The sequence below is a fragment of the Vitis vinifera genome, chromosome 10 (assembly GCF_030704535.1).
Source record: "Vitis vinifera cultivar Pinot Noir 40024 chromosome 10, ASM3070453v1".
Classification (NCBI taxonomy): Eukaryota; Viridiplantae; Streptophyta; class Magnoliopsida; order Vitales; family Vitaceae; genus Vitis; species Vitis vinifera.
The window spans coordinates 19,169,825-19,189,383 of record NC_081814.1 but is presented as its reverse complement, the minus strand read 5'-3'; the positions used below and the strand labels follow the sequence as shown (position 1 = coordinate 19,189,383).

The following is a 19,559-nucleotide window of genomic DNA, read 5'->3' as shown; positions in this document are numbered from 1 at the left end:
GGTTGCTCACCTGTTTAGATGCTGTAGCATTGAAGCTCTCAACTGAGAACGGAGAAGGTGATTGCAATAGGTGTGAGAATGCCACATTAGGTCAGAACAGCAACGTCTTCTTTAAGGAATCTGGAGATCTTAACCTTGGGGAAAGGAACATTAGGAGATGCAACTTTGTTTTTTTTTTTGTTAAGCCTTGGCTGATTGTTATATACTAAAGAGACTTGAAGCAGTTGAATTCTCGAATACCCTGTACAAGAGCTCTTTGGACAAAGACCTGATTTGACCAGAGAAGCTTTACTCCAGGACATGTTTTCAAATGCAAAAAGACCACGGCAAGACGATTGCATCTGGCCAAAGAGTTACTGACTTTTCTTGTTGAAGCTCTAAAGTCTTTTGCTGGGACCAAAGAAGGGACTTCTGAAAAGGTGCTCCAGTTCTATGGAAAAAGTGCAGATCCTAATGTCCAAACCTCTCAGTTTGTTTCCATGAGATGAAGGAAGAGGTGCAAGTCAAGATTTAGTCTTGCTGCAATTTCTGATGTCGAAATTGCCAATAATTCTGCCAGCCTACAGAAAATTCCAATGTCTGTTTCGAATGTTGATGAAAAATACATTGCATCAAGGTTTTGCTGTAATCTGGAGAAGTCATTATCACCATTATTTAAGGATGCAGCATACAGAGATTTTGACCTCAATTTATCACTCCATTGGCAAGAGATTGTAAGTGCCTTTGATAACTGATCAGTGGCTGTTTCAGGCGCCAAGTATGTAACTAATGGTTATGTATCAGTGACAGAACTGACTTCATAGGCTGCCTACAGAATTTAACAAAGAAAAGAAAGCCTTGTCTTTTATAGAGCATGGAATTTACAACTTGTCAAAGCTCGCTTAATCTATCGTACTGGATGCCAAAAGGATATTTAAATTCTAGATCATTCTTCCTTTATACAAGTTGTATTCTCAACTTTGAAAGGTTTGTGGTTTGAAGGTTAATAAAGTGTCGTTGCGCATTATGTTGCCATGATCATTATGAGCTTTGCAGATTGTTTTTGTCTTGTCAGAGGACCTTGAAACATCTAACAATGGCATGTTCATTCAACCTTTATCACTTCTGTCTATGAAGGAGCTTTGGTTCCAGTTATTCTTTTGTGTCAAGTTCTCTTCCATAGGCTGCAGATGGGCATTAATTACTGAATTGCTTGGGTAACTAAAAAAAAGAAAACAGGCAGTGATGATGTTTTAGCACTTGATGTATCTGCTGTACAGAAAACCTATTGGGGAAATTTAGAGCTTCTACAAAGGCAATATCATCTATGTTTGTTTTGACAGCGGCTCAATCAAAGGTCTCCAATTCTTCTGATCACAAGAAGATACGAAAGTTTTCAGGTCATCCTGAAGTTGTTCGTCGTATGATCTCTACTGATGATGGGGAGTACATCGTATCATCCGTTATTGGTGAGAAATGTATTGTAGTTTGGAGAATTGATGGTATCGAAATAAAACAGTCAGCCAGCTGTGTTCTTAGCTATTTCTGAATGGAGCACCCTGTTGTCTTCTTAGATAGCAGGTGCATTGACAATGGGGATGCGGATAAGTCGGGCTTACATGTCTTGGCTACTTCTGAAATTGGCGTTTGTTATTTTTGGTATGCAAAGAATATGGAGGACTTATATGATATAAAAACTTAATAAAAGCCACTCTTCTCGTCTTTGGAAGCGAGAACACTGCAGGTATTCTATGCCCAAGGTTGTCAACTGATTGGGGAAAATTCCAGAAGAAGCCTCGAAGTTAACCTGTTTGACTTGCTTAAACACAACGCCTAGTAGTTTAGAGGATGGAATTAAAATTTTTATACTCCGGGTTGCAGTAGTAGTTTTGATAATACTCAAACTCGAAGCATCAGAGGAGGTGACAAAATCGCTAATAATGGAGATCTTGGAAGGCATTGGAGACATACTAAAAAGATCAATTTCTGCCACCTTGATTAAATGTCCAGAATAGTGAATGACTAAATATGTTTCAAGAGAAGATTAAGAAGAAATTCGAACCAGTAATAGGTTTATTCTCTCATTCAGACCAAGGGCTCACTCATTGGATACTTAACCAGACCGTACCTGGAAGCTCTTGCAAAGATGAAATTCAGATATAATTGCGAACGAGTAGTTGGCCTTGACAAACATGAAGGAATGCGAAGATGAACTCTCTGTTATTGATCAAGCTTTGGGAGCAAAGAAGGATGTTAACGGTGGAAGGATCTAGGACCATACAGCCTAGACAACAGACCTTATCTCCACTACCAGCACGACAAAGACATCAAGGGTTTCTTGGTGACAGGCATAAAAAATCTGCATCCTTGATTAATTATGGGAGACCAATTCTACCTCCCATTGGTCATGCTTCAAACGTTTCAACAAGTGATGCACTTGGCAGTCAATAGTTAGTTGTCTCGATCCTTACGAATGGCATCGTCACAGACTGCTACTGGTGTTTCTGCAGCTGTGCCTTCCCCAACTGGTTTACTTCGTCCTTCCCAAAGCATCGCCATCAACTAGCATGCTTAGACAACCTTCACATAATACAGGGTTTGTTTCTGTTTTCAATATTGAAACGCTTGTTGCGGCAGAGAAGAGAGAAGAAACCTTCAGGAGGAACAAGAGGATAGAGGAGCTTGGTGTATTCTTGGCAGCCACTTTCAAAAGTCCAGAAATGCAAGACCCATCAGAAAATCTCTAGCTTACTGCCCATTTGCCTTCACATACGCGAAGAAGTTGCTGAATCCTATTGACTGAGAGATAGTTTCTGATTCTGGGCAATTTGATATGCCTAAAGAATGGGGAGTTATTCGGGAAACTGAACATCTGAAGATCAATAAAGACGTAAGCATTCAGTTAATGTTTAGCAGGTTGACGACAGAAACAGAACCCTGATGTTAATATAAGGGAAATTGCTCATACACATTTCCAGATCAGATGATAAGTAGAAATTGCTTTTCTACCAGCGTTTCCTCTTTTCTGCCATCTTTAGGATGATGATAATGGTTCTACTTTCTCCAATGTGGTGAATCCAAATGACTTCTTGTCATTCTCTGAACCTGAATTAGAAGAAATATTGGAAGACATCAGCTGGAGTGCACCAATCTGGTTTGGGTTGTGATGCCAGTGGACAGGAACTTTAGGAAGAGATGGCAGTGAAATTTCTTTCTCCACAGTTGTTTTGAGTGAATTGAGTTTGCAGACAGCGACCACTGATGTAAGAGCGCAGAATTCCATTTCAGCAATCTACAGAAACATCCTCAGGCAACCCAAGTAATTCAGTCTCAAAAGTAGCTTAGACACTAATCCAGCTTGGCCACCTCACCACACATCATACTCCTTCTATTGTTTCTTTTTCTTCTTTTTGTGATTTTATACATCTTAAATCCAGATTTCAAAACCATTCTATGTCAAAATAACTCCAGTTTTCTTTAAACTTCTTTAGAAGCTTCTAGGTACAAAATCCGGATTTTAACACGCAATTTGCTACCATTTTACTTCGGGTATGCACTTTCACTATTTTCTTTGATTTTTAACTATTTCCATGATTTTCTTGATTTTCAATAAGCATGAATAAACTTCATGATTCCAAGTCATGGAATTTATGGAATCAACTCATGCAAAATCAATCAGGGCTTTGGTGGGGGCCCGACATCCATGATGTTTTCTTCAACACTTTTTGTTTGATATTGTGCTTCCTCTTTGTGGTATATATGAGATTATTTTGAATCTATTATTTAGCTAACCCTGTTTTCCATAAAGGCGTTTAGCTTGCTATCCAGGTACGCTCTCTTCTCATCTATTTTTTTAGAATTCTATGGACTTGTATGTCATTGATGACCATATCCATATTTGACGTGATTCTTGAATGTCTTGATATATGCCTGATTTGCTTGAACAAAACAAATGTTGTGTGATGTATCTCCAAACTAATCTCTTATGTTTTATGATAGCACTTGGGAAGCCGTTCAGGTACGCACTCTCACTCTCCTTTATTGCAATTTGATTGTGTTTGGCATGCCACTCTCTAAAATCACCTTAGTCTATCTAGGTACTCTCAATTAATCAATTAATTGCCCCACTTCCCTCAACTTAGTCGGTAGAGACCTCTTTAGGGCTTAGAGGGGTGCTACCTCCTAGAGGTACCTTCCCAATAAGTAACCTGATCCCCGGACTTAGACTCGGGTTTTTCAAAGACACGCTTTTCCAAAAATTATGGAGTCATTTTTTAGGGTTTTATTTCTTGTTTTATTTTCCCTTTAAAAATAAAAATAAAATAAGTGGCGACTCCAACTTTTTTTCAAAAAAATCAATTTTTCACAAATAAATAATAAAAAGCGAGTCTCGCCGATTGAGTGGAGGCGCACGTGAAAAATGCGGGTCCACAGTCACTACTTTAGGATTGAAGAAGGGGAATGAGGGATTAAGATTATTGAAACAAGAAAATCATAGACAAAAGCAAGGAAGAAAGAGAAAAAAAACATTGAGCAAGCAAGCGAGCAAGAGAGAGAGAGAGAGAGAGAGAGGAAAATCTTAGTCCCACTATAGCATTTTAAAAGTCTCGTCAAGAAAAGAAACAATAGAGTGTCATCATAGAACCTCGCAAAGTATGTCAAGAAAATTAATATCATTCATCATTATTTATTATCCTCTTGGTTAGATCAAATAACCTTACTTATAATCTTTAGAAAACCCAAAATACTTAACAAACTACAAAAAAAAGGAACCTAACTTATATGATAACTTATTATGACTCTTAATTCTTTTAAAGAACTGTAATACCCTCCAAATAATTGAATCAAATAGAAAATAGACACTTTAAGAAAATGGGTTTTTTTATAAAATAAAAACTTGTTAGAAAATATATACGTGGGAAGAGATGAAAATCGTGATGAGTCTGTTTGTTCCAAGTCATTACTACCGAGAGTTGTGTCAAAAATTGCAAAGTCTTACACAAGGTAATCAAAGTGTGGAGGATTATTATAAGGAGATGGAAATTGCTATGATTCGAGCGAATGCAGAGGAGGAACGAGAGGCTACTATGGCTAGATTCTTAGTTGGTTTGAACAGGGAAATTGCTAATTTGGTGGAATTGCAACATTATATGGAGTTAGAAGATATGGTGCACCTGGCTATCAAAATTGAGAACCAACTCAAGAGGAGGGGCAGTAGTACACGGAAAAACCCAAACTCGGGATCATCATGGAGACCGAATTTTGTGAAGAAAGAGGAGAAGCAAGCTACTGCCAAGCCCAAAATCAAGCAAAAACAAGAAGTGACCAGCCATGGAAATCAAGGTAAATCTAATTCTTCAACCATTCGGAATCGTGATATTAAGTGTTCCAAATGCCAAGGCAGGGGTTACATAGCAAGCTAATATCCAAATAAAAGAGTTATGATATTACGAGATAATGGTGAGATTGAATCCGATGACGAAGATGACACCGAATCTATGCCACCATTGGAGTACGTGGATGATGAGGAATACACTGTCCAAGGTGAATTGTTTGTTGCAAGGAGAGCTCTAAGTATGCAGGACAAAAAAGATGACAATACAATGAAAAACATCCTTTATACTAAATGCCACGTGCAAAACAAGGTATGTAGTGTAATTATTGATGGAGGTAGTTGTACTAGCATTGCTAGCACTACAATGGTGGAGAAATTAGAGCTATCAACAATTAAACATCCCCAACCTTACAAGTTGCAATGGCTTAATAATAGTGGTGAGGTGAGGGTTACTAAACAAGTGTTAGTATCCTTCCGCATTGGGAAACATGAAGACAAAGTTTTGTGTGATGTAGTTCCGATGCAAGCTAGACACTTGTTACTAGGCTGACCATGGCAATTTGATCGGCATGTTAGGCAGAATGGTTTCACCAACAAATACTCATTTGTGCTTAATCAAATGACAATCACTCTAGTCCCTTTGTCACCAAAGGAGGTCTATGAAGATCAAGTGAGGTTACAAAAAGAGAGTGATCTAAAAAAAGTGAGTGAGAAAAAGAAAACAAGTGAAAATCAGAAAGAAAATAAAAACGAGGCCGAGAAAAATGAGAAAGAAAACAAGAGGACAAATTCGGCCATTGAGAGAAAAGCAGAGAGAAAAACAAATTTCTATGCAAAAGCAAGTGAAATAAAAAGAGTGATGTTTTTAAATCAGTCAATGATTGTACTTTTGTACAAAGAGGCGTATTTAAACACTAACAAACTTAACGCGTCTTTGCCTAGTTTAGTTGTTTCTCTTTTGTAGGAGTTTGATGATGTCTTTCTCGAGGAGGTTCCACATGGTTTACCTCCTATTTGAGGAATTGAACATCAAATCAATTTTGTGCCCGATGCTTCCATTCGAAACCGACCAGCCTATCGAAGCAATCCCGAGGAGACAAAGGAGCTACAAAGGCAGGTTAGTGAATTGATGGAAAAGGGGTACGTAAGGGAAAGTATGAGTCTGTGCGTTGTGCTCGTGATTTTGGTTCCTAGGAAGGATGGGACATGGAGAATGTGTGTTAATTGTCGAGCAGTCAACAACATAACGGTAAAGTACCGTCATCCTATTCCTTGCTTAGATGATATGTTAGATGAATTACATGGTGCTTGTGTATTTTCTAAGATTGATCTAAAGAGTGGGTATCACCAAATAAGAATGAAAGAAGGTGATGAATGGAAAATTGCTTTTAAAACGAAATATGGTTTATATGAGTGGTTAGTTATGTCATTTGGATTAACTAATGCACCGAATACTTTAATGCGATTAATGAACCATGTCTTGTGTGCTTTCATAAGCAGATTTGTTGTTGTTTATTTTGATGATATTCTCATTTATAGCAAAAACTTGGATGATCATGTTGTGCACTTAAATTCAATTATGGATGTACTTAGAAAAAAGAAGTTCTTTGTTAACTTGAAGAAGTGCACCTTTTGCACCGATAAGCTTGTGTTTCTTGGTTTTTTTGTGAGTGCACAAGGAATACAAGTTGATGAAGAGAAGATCCGCGCAATTCAAGACTGGCCAAGTCCCACGAGTGTAGGTCATGTTTGTAGTTTTCATGGACTCGCTAGTTTTTATAGGAGATACGTGAAAGACTTTAGCAGCATCACCTCACCGCTTACCGAAGTCATCAAGAAGAATGTTGGATTCAAATGGGGAGATGAACAAGAGAAGGCGTTCCAATTGATCAAGGAAAAATTAACTCATGCTCATTTACTTGTTTTGCCTGATTTTACTAAAACGTTTGAAATTGAATGTGATGCTTCGGGTACAGGTATAGGTGTAGTTCTTATGCAAGAAGGAAGACCAATTGCATATTTCAGCGAGAAGTTAAGCAGGGCAGTCTTAAACCACCCTGTGTATGATAAAAAATTGTATGCGTTGGTTCAAGCATTGGAAACATGGCAACATTATCTTTGGCTTAAGGAGTTCGTGATTTACACTGATCATGAGTCCTTGAAGCATTTAAAAGGCCAATACAAATTGAATAGGAGACATGCACTATGGGTGGAATTCATTGGGATATTTCCATATGTCATCCGATACAAGCAAGGCAAGGAAAACATTGTTGCCGAGGTACTTTCTCGAATGTACATTTTAGTTTCTACTCTTGATGAAAAATTACTTGGTTTTGAGCATATTAAAGAATTGTATCCTTTAGACCACGATTTGTGTGAGGAGTTTCGAGCCTATGAGGAAAACGTAGTGAGTAAGTTCTTTAGGCACGAGGGTTTCTTGTTTCAGGAAAATAAATTGTGTGTGGAATTGCTCTTTGTGTGAATTGTTAGTAAGGGAATCCCATGGTGGAGAGTTAATGAGACACTTTGGAGTTGCTAAGACCTTAACCGTTCTGCAAAAATACTTCTATTGGCCACACATGAAAAGAGATGTTGAGAGAATTTGTGGTAGATGTGTCACATGTAGGCAAGCAAAATCCCGAGTGTAGCCCCATGGTTTATACACGTCACTGCCTATTCCTAGTGATCCTTGGATTGATATTTTGATGGACTTTGTGTTAGGTTTGCCTAGGTCTAAACGTGGTAGGGATTCAATTTTTGTGGTTGTGGATAGATTTTCTAAGATGGCACATTTCATTCCATGTCACAAAACCGATGATGCTTCACTTGTTGTTGATTTGTTCTTTAGAGAAATTGTAAGATTACATGGTATGTCTAGGACAATAGTTTCGGATAAAGATGTTAAATTCTTGAGTTACTTTGGAAGACTTTGTGGTGTAAGTTAAGATTTAAGTTGTTATTTTCTACTACTTGTCACCCACAAATTAATGGTCAAACCGAAGTAGTGAATAGGACTTTGTCTACTTTGTTGAGGGCTATTATTAAAAGGAACATAAAAACTTGGGAAGAGTGTTTACCAAACATTGAGTTTGCTTATAATCGTACTATTCATTATGCCACTAAGTTTTCACCATTTGAAATTGTTTATGGTTTTAATCCTTTAACTCCATTGGATTTAATGCCATTACCTTTGTCTGAACATGCTAACTTAGATGGAAAGAAAAATGCTGAATTTGTTAAGCAGATACATGAGGAAACAAGACTCAACATTGAGAGGAGAAGGGAGCACTACACAAAACAAGCTAATAAAGGGCGCCGATAGCTGATTTTTTAACCCAGAGATTGGGTTTGGTTGAACATGCGAAAAGAAAGATTTTTGGCACAAAGGCTGGTGCTAACATAACACTTCTCTTACTTTCTTGACTACGCACATAAGAAGAAACTTCACTAAAGCATGGAAAAGGTTCTTTTCCAAGTACTCCATTTCTTACCCTATCTGATTCAGGCTTAAGACTAGCAAGAAAGTCATACACAATCTCATTTCAACATCCTAACCAGCATTGTTGCATCTACTATAGTCAAGTGTTAATGAAGATCCAACTCTTGCCACAACTTTCAAGGTATTATAGTAAGTTGTTAATAGTGAGATCTGTTTGTTTTGTCTTTGTGAATCACAGTCTTTGACTCATAAATCTTAGCAAAATTTCACTTTTTTGAATAGGCTGGCAAGACGACATCCCAATTATGCGTCAAATGATCTCACATTGCCTTTCAAATCGGAGTATATATTCTTCTCTAGTTCTATCTCTTAGACCAATGTAGCACAACCCTAGGACGGTTGCTTACAATCAAACAAGTGAGCTAAGGCTTTTATCTTTTAAGGTTTAAAAAGAGGAACAAGGGATAAGTTTCTGACAACAAAACAAAACAAAATAAAATAAAATATAGAGAAAGAAAATAAGGAGAAGGGATAGAACCTTAGAATCATATTAGGGCCTTCTAAGAGTTTCACTTAAAAGAAAATCAATGGAGTCTCACCATCACAAATTGCAAAGTATGCAAGAAAACATAATATTATTAATCATCAATCAATACATTGGTTTACATTAATTAGCCTTATTTACAAGTTTCACTAAGAAATCTAAATTTCTACTAAGATTCTAATAACCTATTATGATTCTAATTTTAATTCTCCTATAACCTAATTAGCTACTATAAATTTTACTCCAATAAATATTAATCATAATTTAAATTCCAACTAATACTAATGTTCATCCTCATCAATTTCTCCTAACTTGAAAAAAAAACTTGACCTTGAGTTTTAGTGGTTTTCCACAATCAATTGAAATTCCAAGCAATGCCTTCCACTCTATCTTTCTTCATCCACTCTTGACCACGACAAGACAGGATCTCAATTTCTCTTAAACTTGTTCAATTTCATACAAAACAAGTTCTAAACTTCGAAAGATTTTTCATTATGCATCATCAACAAGCTTATGGCAAGTTGCTTCCCACACTCTTCTTGTAAATTGTTATGTAGAAGAATAAGGTCTTTTTTGGTAACTATTTTTTAAAATAGTTTTTTATTCTCCAGAACAAAAAAATAAAAAGACACGTTTGACAGCCGGAAAACAAAAAAAATAGTTTTTTGTTCTTAAAAACAAAAAATGAGATGCTTTAAGATAACATCATTTAGTTATTTTCATTTGTTATTCCGAGAGTTGTTTTAAAAAATAATTATACAAATATGGAGAACAATTATAAAAAAACACTACATATAAAAGTTATTTTTAAAAAATATTTAAACACATAAAAAATGTGTTAAAAAAATTTCAAGTTCCCAAAAACACTTTTGTTCTACAAAATATCATAGAATAATTTTCAAAAATTGTCTCACAAACTATTTTTTCAAAATTGTTTTTGAAAACACTTTGTAAACAAAGCCTAAGATTCTTGAATTGCCTACATTCAAAAGAAATCTCAGTAATTTTTATTATTCCTTCCTAGGATTCTTCATGTTTTCCATGAATCATGATATTGTTTTGCCTTGGAAAGTCAACAATTCGATACCATTGTGTTATTTCAAAACCTAGCAACAAAGCAAAAGTGAATTTTGATATGGATTTTAATATAGCAAGCTTGTTTTGAATTAATGAACTGGCGAGATTTTGATACCTCAATGGTATTTTTAGAATCTGAAGAAGAATTCGAAGCTAAGAGAATAAATTTCTTACTTGATTGCACTTTGTATATACCCACATATTTATACAAATATTCCTAGCACAAAAAATAGGAACTTTCCTAACCTAATTCTATCAACTCCCCTTGATTACAAGATTGTCCTAATCCTCTCATTAATTACAAAAATATACAGCTATAATTTTTCTCAATTACATTCTTCCATACTCCCCTTAAGTTGATGAGTAGATGTTTTCCATTCGCAACATGGATACACTTGCTTGAAACGTTGTATTACTTAAACCTTTGGTAAGTATATTTGCAATTTGGAGGTCAATAGATACACAAGAAATACAAATCAACCCATTATCTAGTTTCTCCTTAAGAAAATATTTGTTAATCTTTATGTGCTTCATTCAATCATATTGCATTAAATTATGCGTCATACTGATTGCAGATTTATTGTCACAATAAAGTCTCATTGAGTCATCCCATTTAATCTTCAAATCTTCCAAAAATAATCTTCAACCATAGTAGTTCACAAACTCCTTGGGCCACTGCACAAAATTCTACTTTTGCACTGGACCTCGCCACCAAACTCTATTCCTTACTTCTCCATGTTACCAAATTCCCACCAAGAAAGGTGCAATACCTAGTGGTTGATCTTCTGTCAACCATAAATCTAGCATAAACTGCATTTGTGTATGCTTCAAGTGCTAGTCTTGAGTTTCATTTAAATAGGATGTTCTTTCCTAAAGACACCTTAAGATATCGCAACACTTGGTTAGCAGCTTGCAGATGAACCTCTTTTGAATTGTGCATGAATTGGCTAATCACACTCACAACATATGCTATATCCGATCTTGTGTGAGAGAGATATATGAGTCTTCCTACCAGACATTGATACATCTCTTTATCTACCATAACATCTTCATTTGCCTCTTCAAGCTTATGATTAGGATCTATTGGTGTGTTTGTTGGTTTACACGCCAACTTTCCTGTTTCTTTGAAAAGGTTTGTTACATATTTCTACTGAGAAATAAAAATTCCCTACTTAGAAGGTGCAACTTCGACTCCTAGGAATTCTAACTCTTTAAATCTCAAACTCCTTGGTCAAGCATTGTCTCAAAGTCTGTCTCTCATTTTCATCATTTCCCATCGCAATGATGTTGTCTACTTAAAAGAGTCTCTCTAACTATAGAATGAATCACCCAATACACCCCAAATAAGGAGAACAAAAGCCCCCACAACACCCTCCCCTTTTCACAATGCAAAAGGATATGATCAATTGACTCCTCATGAAAATAACAAAGGAAACATCTATTAGGTAATGACCAACCCCTCCTTTATAGTTGGTTTAAAGTCAAAACTTTCCCCCAAGTTGCCCACAAAGCAAAAAAGCTTACCTTAGGAGGAACACACACATTCCACACAACACTCGTTGTGAACAACTCTACACTTCCTGCCTCAAGGATAGAGTAAAGGTATTAACAGAGAAGGATCCATTCTTTGCCTCTAACCAACACACCTTGTCCTCCCCTCCCACAACAATCACCTTATCTTGAAGCCTTGGCAAAAAGCACTCCACAATCCCAATCTCCCTGCCATTTAGAGGCCTAGAGATGTTAGGAATCCAAACACCCCTCTCATTAGAGTGCATCGACAAGTTCACTACCCATGCCTCTTTGGAGCTAGATAGGACAAATAAGAAGGGGAAAGAAACACATAAAGGCTCATCACCACATAATTTGTCTTTCTAAAACTTAACCCTTCTCCCATTGCCCACCGTGAAAGAAACATTGCATGAAGTGTTGCATCGATTAGCATCGACTAGTATCGAATTCAACTGTGAGGCTACTGGAAGATTTGATGATCACTTTTGATATGCGAAGTGAATTTGAACAAGGCAACATTAGAAATCTCATATTGAGTTGTATCAAGATGCATTGAAATGACTATTTCAATACTAGGAAGCTCAGCAAAGTTAATTTGTCATATCAAATTTGGTATCGAATTTATGTTCTGGTATCAAATTATACAAGAATTGAAATAATAAGTAACCAAACAAAAGTTTATATTCTTAAATTCTCTTAGCGTTTAGTTGTACACGTGGTAGGTAATCATTGGGCTTGGTACATGAATCTTTGTCTATAAATAGCCTACTATATAGTCATTTTGGAAAGAGGCATGAGATTAGATATTAGAGAGATGAGAGATTAGTCATTAGTTTGGAGACTAGACAGAGTTTTAGAGTTTCAATTGTAATTTTCTCTATTGAGTGACTCTCTTTCATTCTCTTAGTTGTCAAACAAGATCCAGACCATGGAGAATCTTGTCATGGATAGCCAATCAACTGTTAATATTCAAAGGAGCTTTCACCTTCGACAATGAAGAGTTGAATGATGCATTCTCTATAATATTCTTCACTCCATTCTTTTAGATCTCTATTTTCATTATCTTAAACTTGAATCCTTTTGATTTTCCATTGTTAACTCACATATCTAATGTTTGAGAATTGAGAATACAGTAGATGCTCTACACTGCATTAATCTATTGTCTTTCATTATATTTGGTATGTCCAATTTTAGGAATTGGAATAAGAATGTCTTCAAGTATAAATGCTTGAAAATCTTAGTTTCTAAAAGATAATTTTAGCTAACAAACAAGAAATCCTATCCTAAGTGGATTGGAAATGTCAAATTGCATGTGAATTAATCTTTTCAAATATCAATTTATTAGATCTATTAGATTTTTGAAAATTATGTTTGATTCAATGCTCAGTTGAAGAAACTGATTAATCTGTTTTCATGTATCAAATTCTTGCATATTATTATTTTGCAGAGTAATCTCAATCTAAAATAGTTTGATTGTCATTAGGAATTTGTTTTTCTATTGTAATTCCCTGTGGAGATGACCTAACCACTATGCTAGCTTTTAGTTATTTTGAATTTCAAAAGAAATTATTTTGGTTTGGGAACAAATGGTATCAATGATAAATCTGGTGTAAGTTTGTAAAACATTTTCAATTACTCATTCTAAAGGCATAAATAATCAACCAGAAAAACGCAAACAACATAAAAACACAAACAAATACACATTTTCATAGTGAATAAGAAATTAATTCATTAAAATTCAGGAAGAAAGTTGTGACATTTAACATGAGTTGATCTTCATAAACCCTAATCAAATGAATCCAATGATGGGAAACAATTCTTACATAGTATCATTTGCATAAAATCTCCAAGTACTACTTCAAAAGAAAATAAAGCTTATGTAGCATCAGTTAAAACAACTGCAAAGAGCAACACAATCTATAATATACCAAATTAACCACCTTTTTCTTGGTAAAATTAAGCTACAATTTCATTATTCCTTGAAATATCATGTAAAGCTCATTACCTCGCCTCTTTCCCTCCCATCAGTGCCCTCTAAATCCATGGCAATTGTTAAAGGCTCAATACCAACACAATTTGCCATCCAAATTCCCTTAGTTGTTTGACTCCTATAGTAAAAAGAAATTACATCTCATGTCTCTCATATTGTCGGGAATGTTAAAACAAAATAAAAAAGAAACAAGAAATAAACAAACAAACCCACACCCTTTAAAAATACAAAGCTTAAGAAACTAAAAAACTAACCTTCCCTTGTATGCATCCATTTCCCTGAAATTGGTATGGAAAAGATGATTCAACAAGGTACTCTTCCCTATTCACAAAAACACAAAAAAGAAAACGTCACTCTCTTAATTTGCAAGGCAAAATGATTCATGTACATACACATGCAAACAATAGATACATATATGTGTTTGTGTGTTTGTGTGTGAAGTTGAACTAGGAAAAAAAAAACCACTTGTTCTCACTTAGAAAATAAATGCAATGATATATATAGAGAAGACAGAGAATGGTAGAAGTATTAGGAATCCTGAATATTAGGAAAAGATATTAAGAATCCTCCTAGAATAAGAATAACAAAGTTACTAAACTATCTTTAACACTCCCCTTAAGCTGGGGCATATCATTTATGAGCCCCAGCAAGGCAAATGTTGAGAAGAAGAGAATTCATCTCATATTTTTCCTATATACTCTAAATGGGGTTATAAGGATATTTATAAGCTTATAACAATATACCTACCTCTTATCACTTGAAGTTCCTTGCAACTATTGACCATTTGTGGTAATTAGTTTTGCAAAAAAGTTTCAATTGATATAGTAATGGTGGTGGTTGTGTGAAAATAAACAATCAGATTGCTTGTACTCGATAATTTTGAGAGGCTTTGAAGTTAAGTTTTATCTAGAGGAGAGTTGGACCGAAAAAAAACTATGAAGCTTTTTTAGGTGGAAAAGAAGATTTTTGAAGTGAGGTTTGAAGGTATTCATAGGGAGAGGAGATTTTCTATCACTAAAAAAGTAGAGGCTTTATCGTTTTTGTGGATTTTGAAATAGAAGAGGTAGACTGGTTTTTGAAACAGTTAAAGGAATCGGAGTTAGAGAGACAGTTAGGTTTCAACTAAAAGTTTAGAGGAAAAACTAGGACTCATCTCTTAGAGATTTGTTTTAATAACAAAGGTGGGTTCATCAGGGTGTTAGAATTTGCTACAATTCAAAGAACTAAAACTTTGGTAATTCCTAAGGGAGATAGAGGTAGAGGGTGGGATTTATTAAGGAAGGCATTATGTTCAGTTTTGGAAACCTCCTTTAAGGAGCCTTTGACGAGAGGAACTAAGAGGAGGAAAGTTGATAAGGAAATTTTGGATGTTTCTGGTAGGTAAAGGGGTCTTTCACGAGTGTTGTTGTTGTTGGGGGGGAGGGGGAGGGGGGCTAGAAAAGGTGTTACAATTCCTATGGGGAAGTGGGTTAGAGTAATAATTTGCAAAAGCAAGTTTAGGTTGTAGGATTGGGTTTGAAAGTGGGTAGAGTGATTGCTAAAAAACTGGGTTTGAGGGGTATAGTGTTTGTGGAGAAAAATTGCATTTTTCATTCATATTTTAAAAGTATGCAACCTTAGAAATATATATATTACAGCAAAAAAATTGAAGAATAAGGAAAGAATGAGAAACTACCCTATTAAAGATCCTTACAAGTTAGGGATTATATACACAAATCTACACATATGGATATTCACACAACTACACACAACTGCACACACACAATTTTATATTACAAAATTATATACATAGTTGTATATCTTCCATAGCTATATATTACAGATGTAATAATCTTCCACAGTTGTAATAATCTTCAACACTCCCCCTCAAGCTAGCAAATAGATATTATCCATTCCCGACTAGATAATGATTTCTTAAAACCAGATACTTGTTAATCCTTTCATTAAGACATCGGCTAATTGACCTCCAATGGGCAAATATGACATGTAGATTAAGCCACTATCCAACTTCTCCTTAATAAAATGTATGTCTACTTCAATATGCTTGATTTCATCATGATGTACCAGGCTATGTGCAATGTTGATGGTTAACTTACAGTCACAATAAAGTCTCATCGGTGTCTCCCCTTAATGTTCCAAGTCCTCCAAGACAATCTTGAGCCAAAGTAAATCACAAATTCCTTAGGTCATTGCACGAAACTCTACTTCTACACTCTATCTTGCAACAACATTCTATTTCTTACTCTTTCAAGTTACCAAGTCCCCTCCAAGAAAAGTGCAATATCCTATGGTAGACCTTCGATCAACAACCGATCCTACATAATCTGCATCAATATAGGCCTCCAATGATAGCTCAGTGCTTTTCTTTAACAAAATTCCTTTCCTTAGAGTTGTTTTCAAGTAGTATAGGATTCTATATACAGCTTGTGGATGAACTGCCTTCGAGTTATGCATAAATTGACTCACTAAGTTGATTATGCAAGCAATGTTTGGTTGCATATGTGAGAGGTAGATTAGCCCGCCAACCAATCTAGGTACATACCCTTGTCTATGGCGACATTCTCACTTACTTCTCCAAGCTTGTGATTTGGATCAATAAGTGTGTCAATCGATTTACATCTTGTTTTTCCCATCTCCTGCAATAAATCAAGAACATACTTTTGTTGGGAGAAAGATTCCCTTTTTTTTAGTGAGCCACTTCAATTCCCAAGAATTACTTTAGTCTTCCAAGCTCATTTATTTCAAACTCTTTTGCTAAGCACTGCTTCAATGTTTTTCTTTCTTCAAGATCATTTTTGGTCACTATTATACCATCCACACAAACCAATAAGGTAGTTACTCCCCCTGAGACAAGTGTTTAACAAAGAAGATGTCACTGTGGCTTTGTTTGTAGCTAACAATTATCATGACTTCGGCAAATTTTCCAAACCAAGTTCGTGGAGACTGTTTTAGCTCATACAAAGTTTTTTTCAATTTATATACCTTTTTTCTTTTCAAGTGCATATTAAAACAAAGTGGAAGATCCATAGAAATTTCTTTTTCAAGCTCTTCATGTAGAAATACATTTTACACATCACACCATTGTAAGTCCAGTCAAAATGGGTAGCCAAAGAGAGAAATTCTCACAATGTTCGTCTTGGCTATTAGTGTGAAAGTCTCTTGGTAATCTACTCCATATGTCTGAGTATAGCCTTTGGCAACAAGCTTGGCTTTGTATCTCTCAAAAGAACCATCTACCTTCTACTTTACTATGAACACCCACTTGCACCCTATTGAACTCTTCCATCTTGGTAACTCAACCACATCCCAAGCCCCATTCTTTTCAAGTGTGTCCATCTCAACCCTCATGGATTGTTTCTACTCCTTACTATTTAGTGCCTCAGATAAGGTTTTAAGTATGGTTATGTTGTTTAGGCTAGTGAGAAAATTTCTATCAAATGATGGTAATCTGTCATAGGACACAAAATGGGAAAGCGGATATATTTTGTAAAGTTAATGGATGGAAAGATCATAAGTTCATGAGAAGCTACAATTTGTCAAATCAAAGCTAAAAAAGGGGAATAAGGTGTCCTTCGAAGATTTAAAGGAGGGAAAGAAGAATATTCTTACAAACATTGTCAACATTGAGGCTAGTGAGCAAGAAAGGAATCTAACAATGAGTAATTAGCTTTGAGGGCCTTAAGGAAGGTGCTTATGGAGCTATTATTAAAGGAAGAGGTGTATTAGAGATTGTGAAAATGGGTAATTAAATTTTCTCATATTTCATATTATCGAATTTCAACAAATTATAGAAACCTTGTAGAAAAATAAGAAGGAACAAAAATGGGTAAACAAATATCCCTACAAATTAGGAACCAGGAATATATCCCTACAAATTAGGAACCTAATTCTTGGGCTAATATCCTATCCAATTACACCTAGTATTCGAATATACTTCCCATAATTAGGAAATTTGTTTTCACATTCCCTCTCAAGCAAGTAGATATCATCCATTCCCAACTTGTTGATCATTCTTTGAAATGACATGCCATTTAGTCCATTAATTAGCATGTCTACCAGTTGATTTCCTATTGGCATGTATAGTGTACAAATCAACCCACTATCTGGCTTCTCTTTTATAAAGTGCCTCATCTACTTCAATGTGCTTAGTACGATAATGTTGAACCGCATAGTGAGCAATACTATTTACTAACTTCTTGTCATAATAGAGTCTCATAGGTTTCTCCCATTTAATCTTCAAGTCATCCAAAATTATTTTAATCCATGGAAGTTCACAAACCCCCAATGCCATTACTTTAAATTTAGCCTCTACACTTGATATGGCAACAACATTTAGTTTCTTGCTTCTCCAAGTTACGAGATTCTCTCCAAGAAATGTGCAATAACTCAAGGTAGACCTTCTATCTACTACTAAATCTACGTAGTCTGTGTCTACATAAGCCTATAAAGACATTTTTTCACTTTTTCCGAACAAGATTCCTTTACTTGGTGTCCCTTTGAGGTATTGTAGGATTCGAACCACTGCTTGAAGATGAACTTCCTTAGGATTGTGCATGAATTGGTTGACAACTCCAACTGCATAAGCTATATTTAGTCGAGTATGTGAAAGATAAATTAATTTTCCAACAAGGTTTTAATACATTCCTTTATCCACCATAATGTCTTCAAGTGCTTCTCCAAGCTTGTGATTTAACTCAATAGGTGATTCGACAGCTTTACAATCAAGTTTCCCAGTTTCCTTCAATAGGTCTAAGACATATTTCTACTGGGAGATAAAAATTCCTTGTAGGAATGAGCAACTTCAATAACAAGGAAATACTTCAGCATGCCCAACTCTTTTATTTCAAACCCTCATATTAAACATTTCCTTAGTTCTTCCCTTTCTTTTGATTCATCATCAATGACTACGATATCATCCACATACACTAGCAGTATGGTTACTTCCCTTGAATTTGAGTGCTTGATAAATAAAGAAATATCGATCACCTTGACTCTGTCTATATCCCATAAAAATCATTACTTTTTCAAACCTTCCAAACCATGCTCTCTGAGATTGCTTTAGCTTGTTGATTACTACCCAAAAAGTGCTATTTTGCACTTTTAATTCATTATGTTTTAAGCACTTTTGTGCAGTAGTTCTCCATCTTTATCCCAATTGGCATGTTAAGGACCTAGCAATGACTTCTAATCATATTTGTGGCTAGTTTTAGTGTTTTGACAGCTTTTTGGATCATTAAGACAAGCCAAGTAAAGGAGAGAAGCAAAGAGGAAAAACAAACAAAGTGAAGAAAATAGAGGACAACAGCTGCAGTCTTCCTTCACACTTTTGGAGCACTTCCCGAAGTCTATTTTCTTCATACTATATACTATTTCAAAGATGAGGAAGTCAAGAATCCAATGCTTCAAACCGTGTACGATTTGGAGCTGAAATGAGGAAGATATGGCCTTCGGAAGACAACTGCTCCAGGCTTGTGCGAAATTCGCACCAGCCCATGCGTGGTGCGAAATCTCCTCTGTTCTGCCGACTCCACATGAGATCTTTTCTTTTAGATATTTTTGTATAAATTTCCATTCTTCTCCTTGTAATCCACCAACCATAAGATTTCTTAGCTAGGAAGGTTGGAAAAACTTCTCTATATATATTCCCTTGCATCCATTGTAAAATATATAGATATATAAGTAT

At 35.6% G+C, this 19,559-nt stretch overlaps 1 protein-coding gene across 3 annotated transcripts in view; it reads right to left on the bottom strand.

Annotated features, from left to right (window-relative positions):
- The window catches only part of LOC100241105 (protein ROOT HAIR DEFECTIVE 3 homolog 2), a 99,577-nt gene that overhangs the window by 67,755 nt on the left and 12,263 nt on the right, over positions 1–19,559 (bottom strand). For all 3 annotated transcript variants that reach the window (XM_059740382.1, XM_059740384.1, XM_059740383.1), the window contains 2 exons: positions 14,131–14,197; positions 13,892–13,994 (listed from right to left, as the gene is read on the bottom strand). In XM_059740382.1, coding sequence (XP_059596365.1) covers positions 13,892–13,994; positions 14,131–14,197 — 170 coding nt within the window. The remainder of the gene's footprint in view (positions 1–13,891; positions 13,995–14,130; positions 14,198–19,559) is intronic.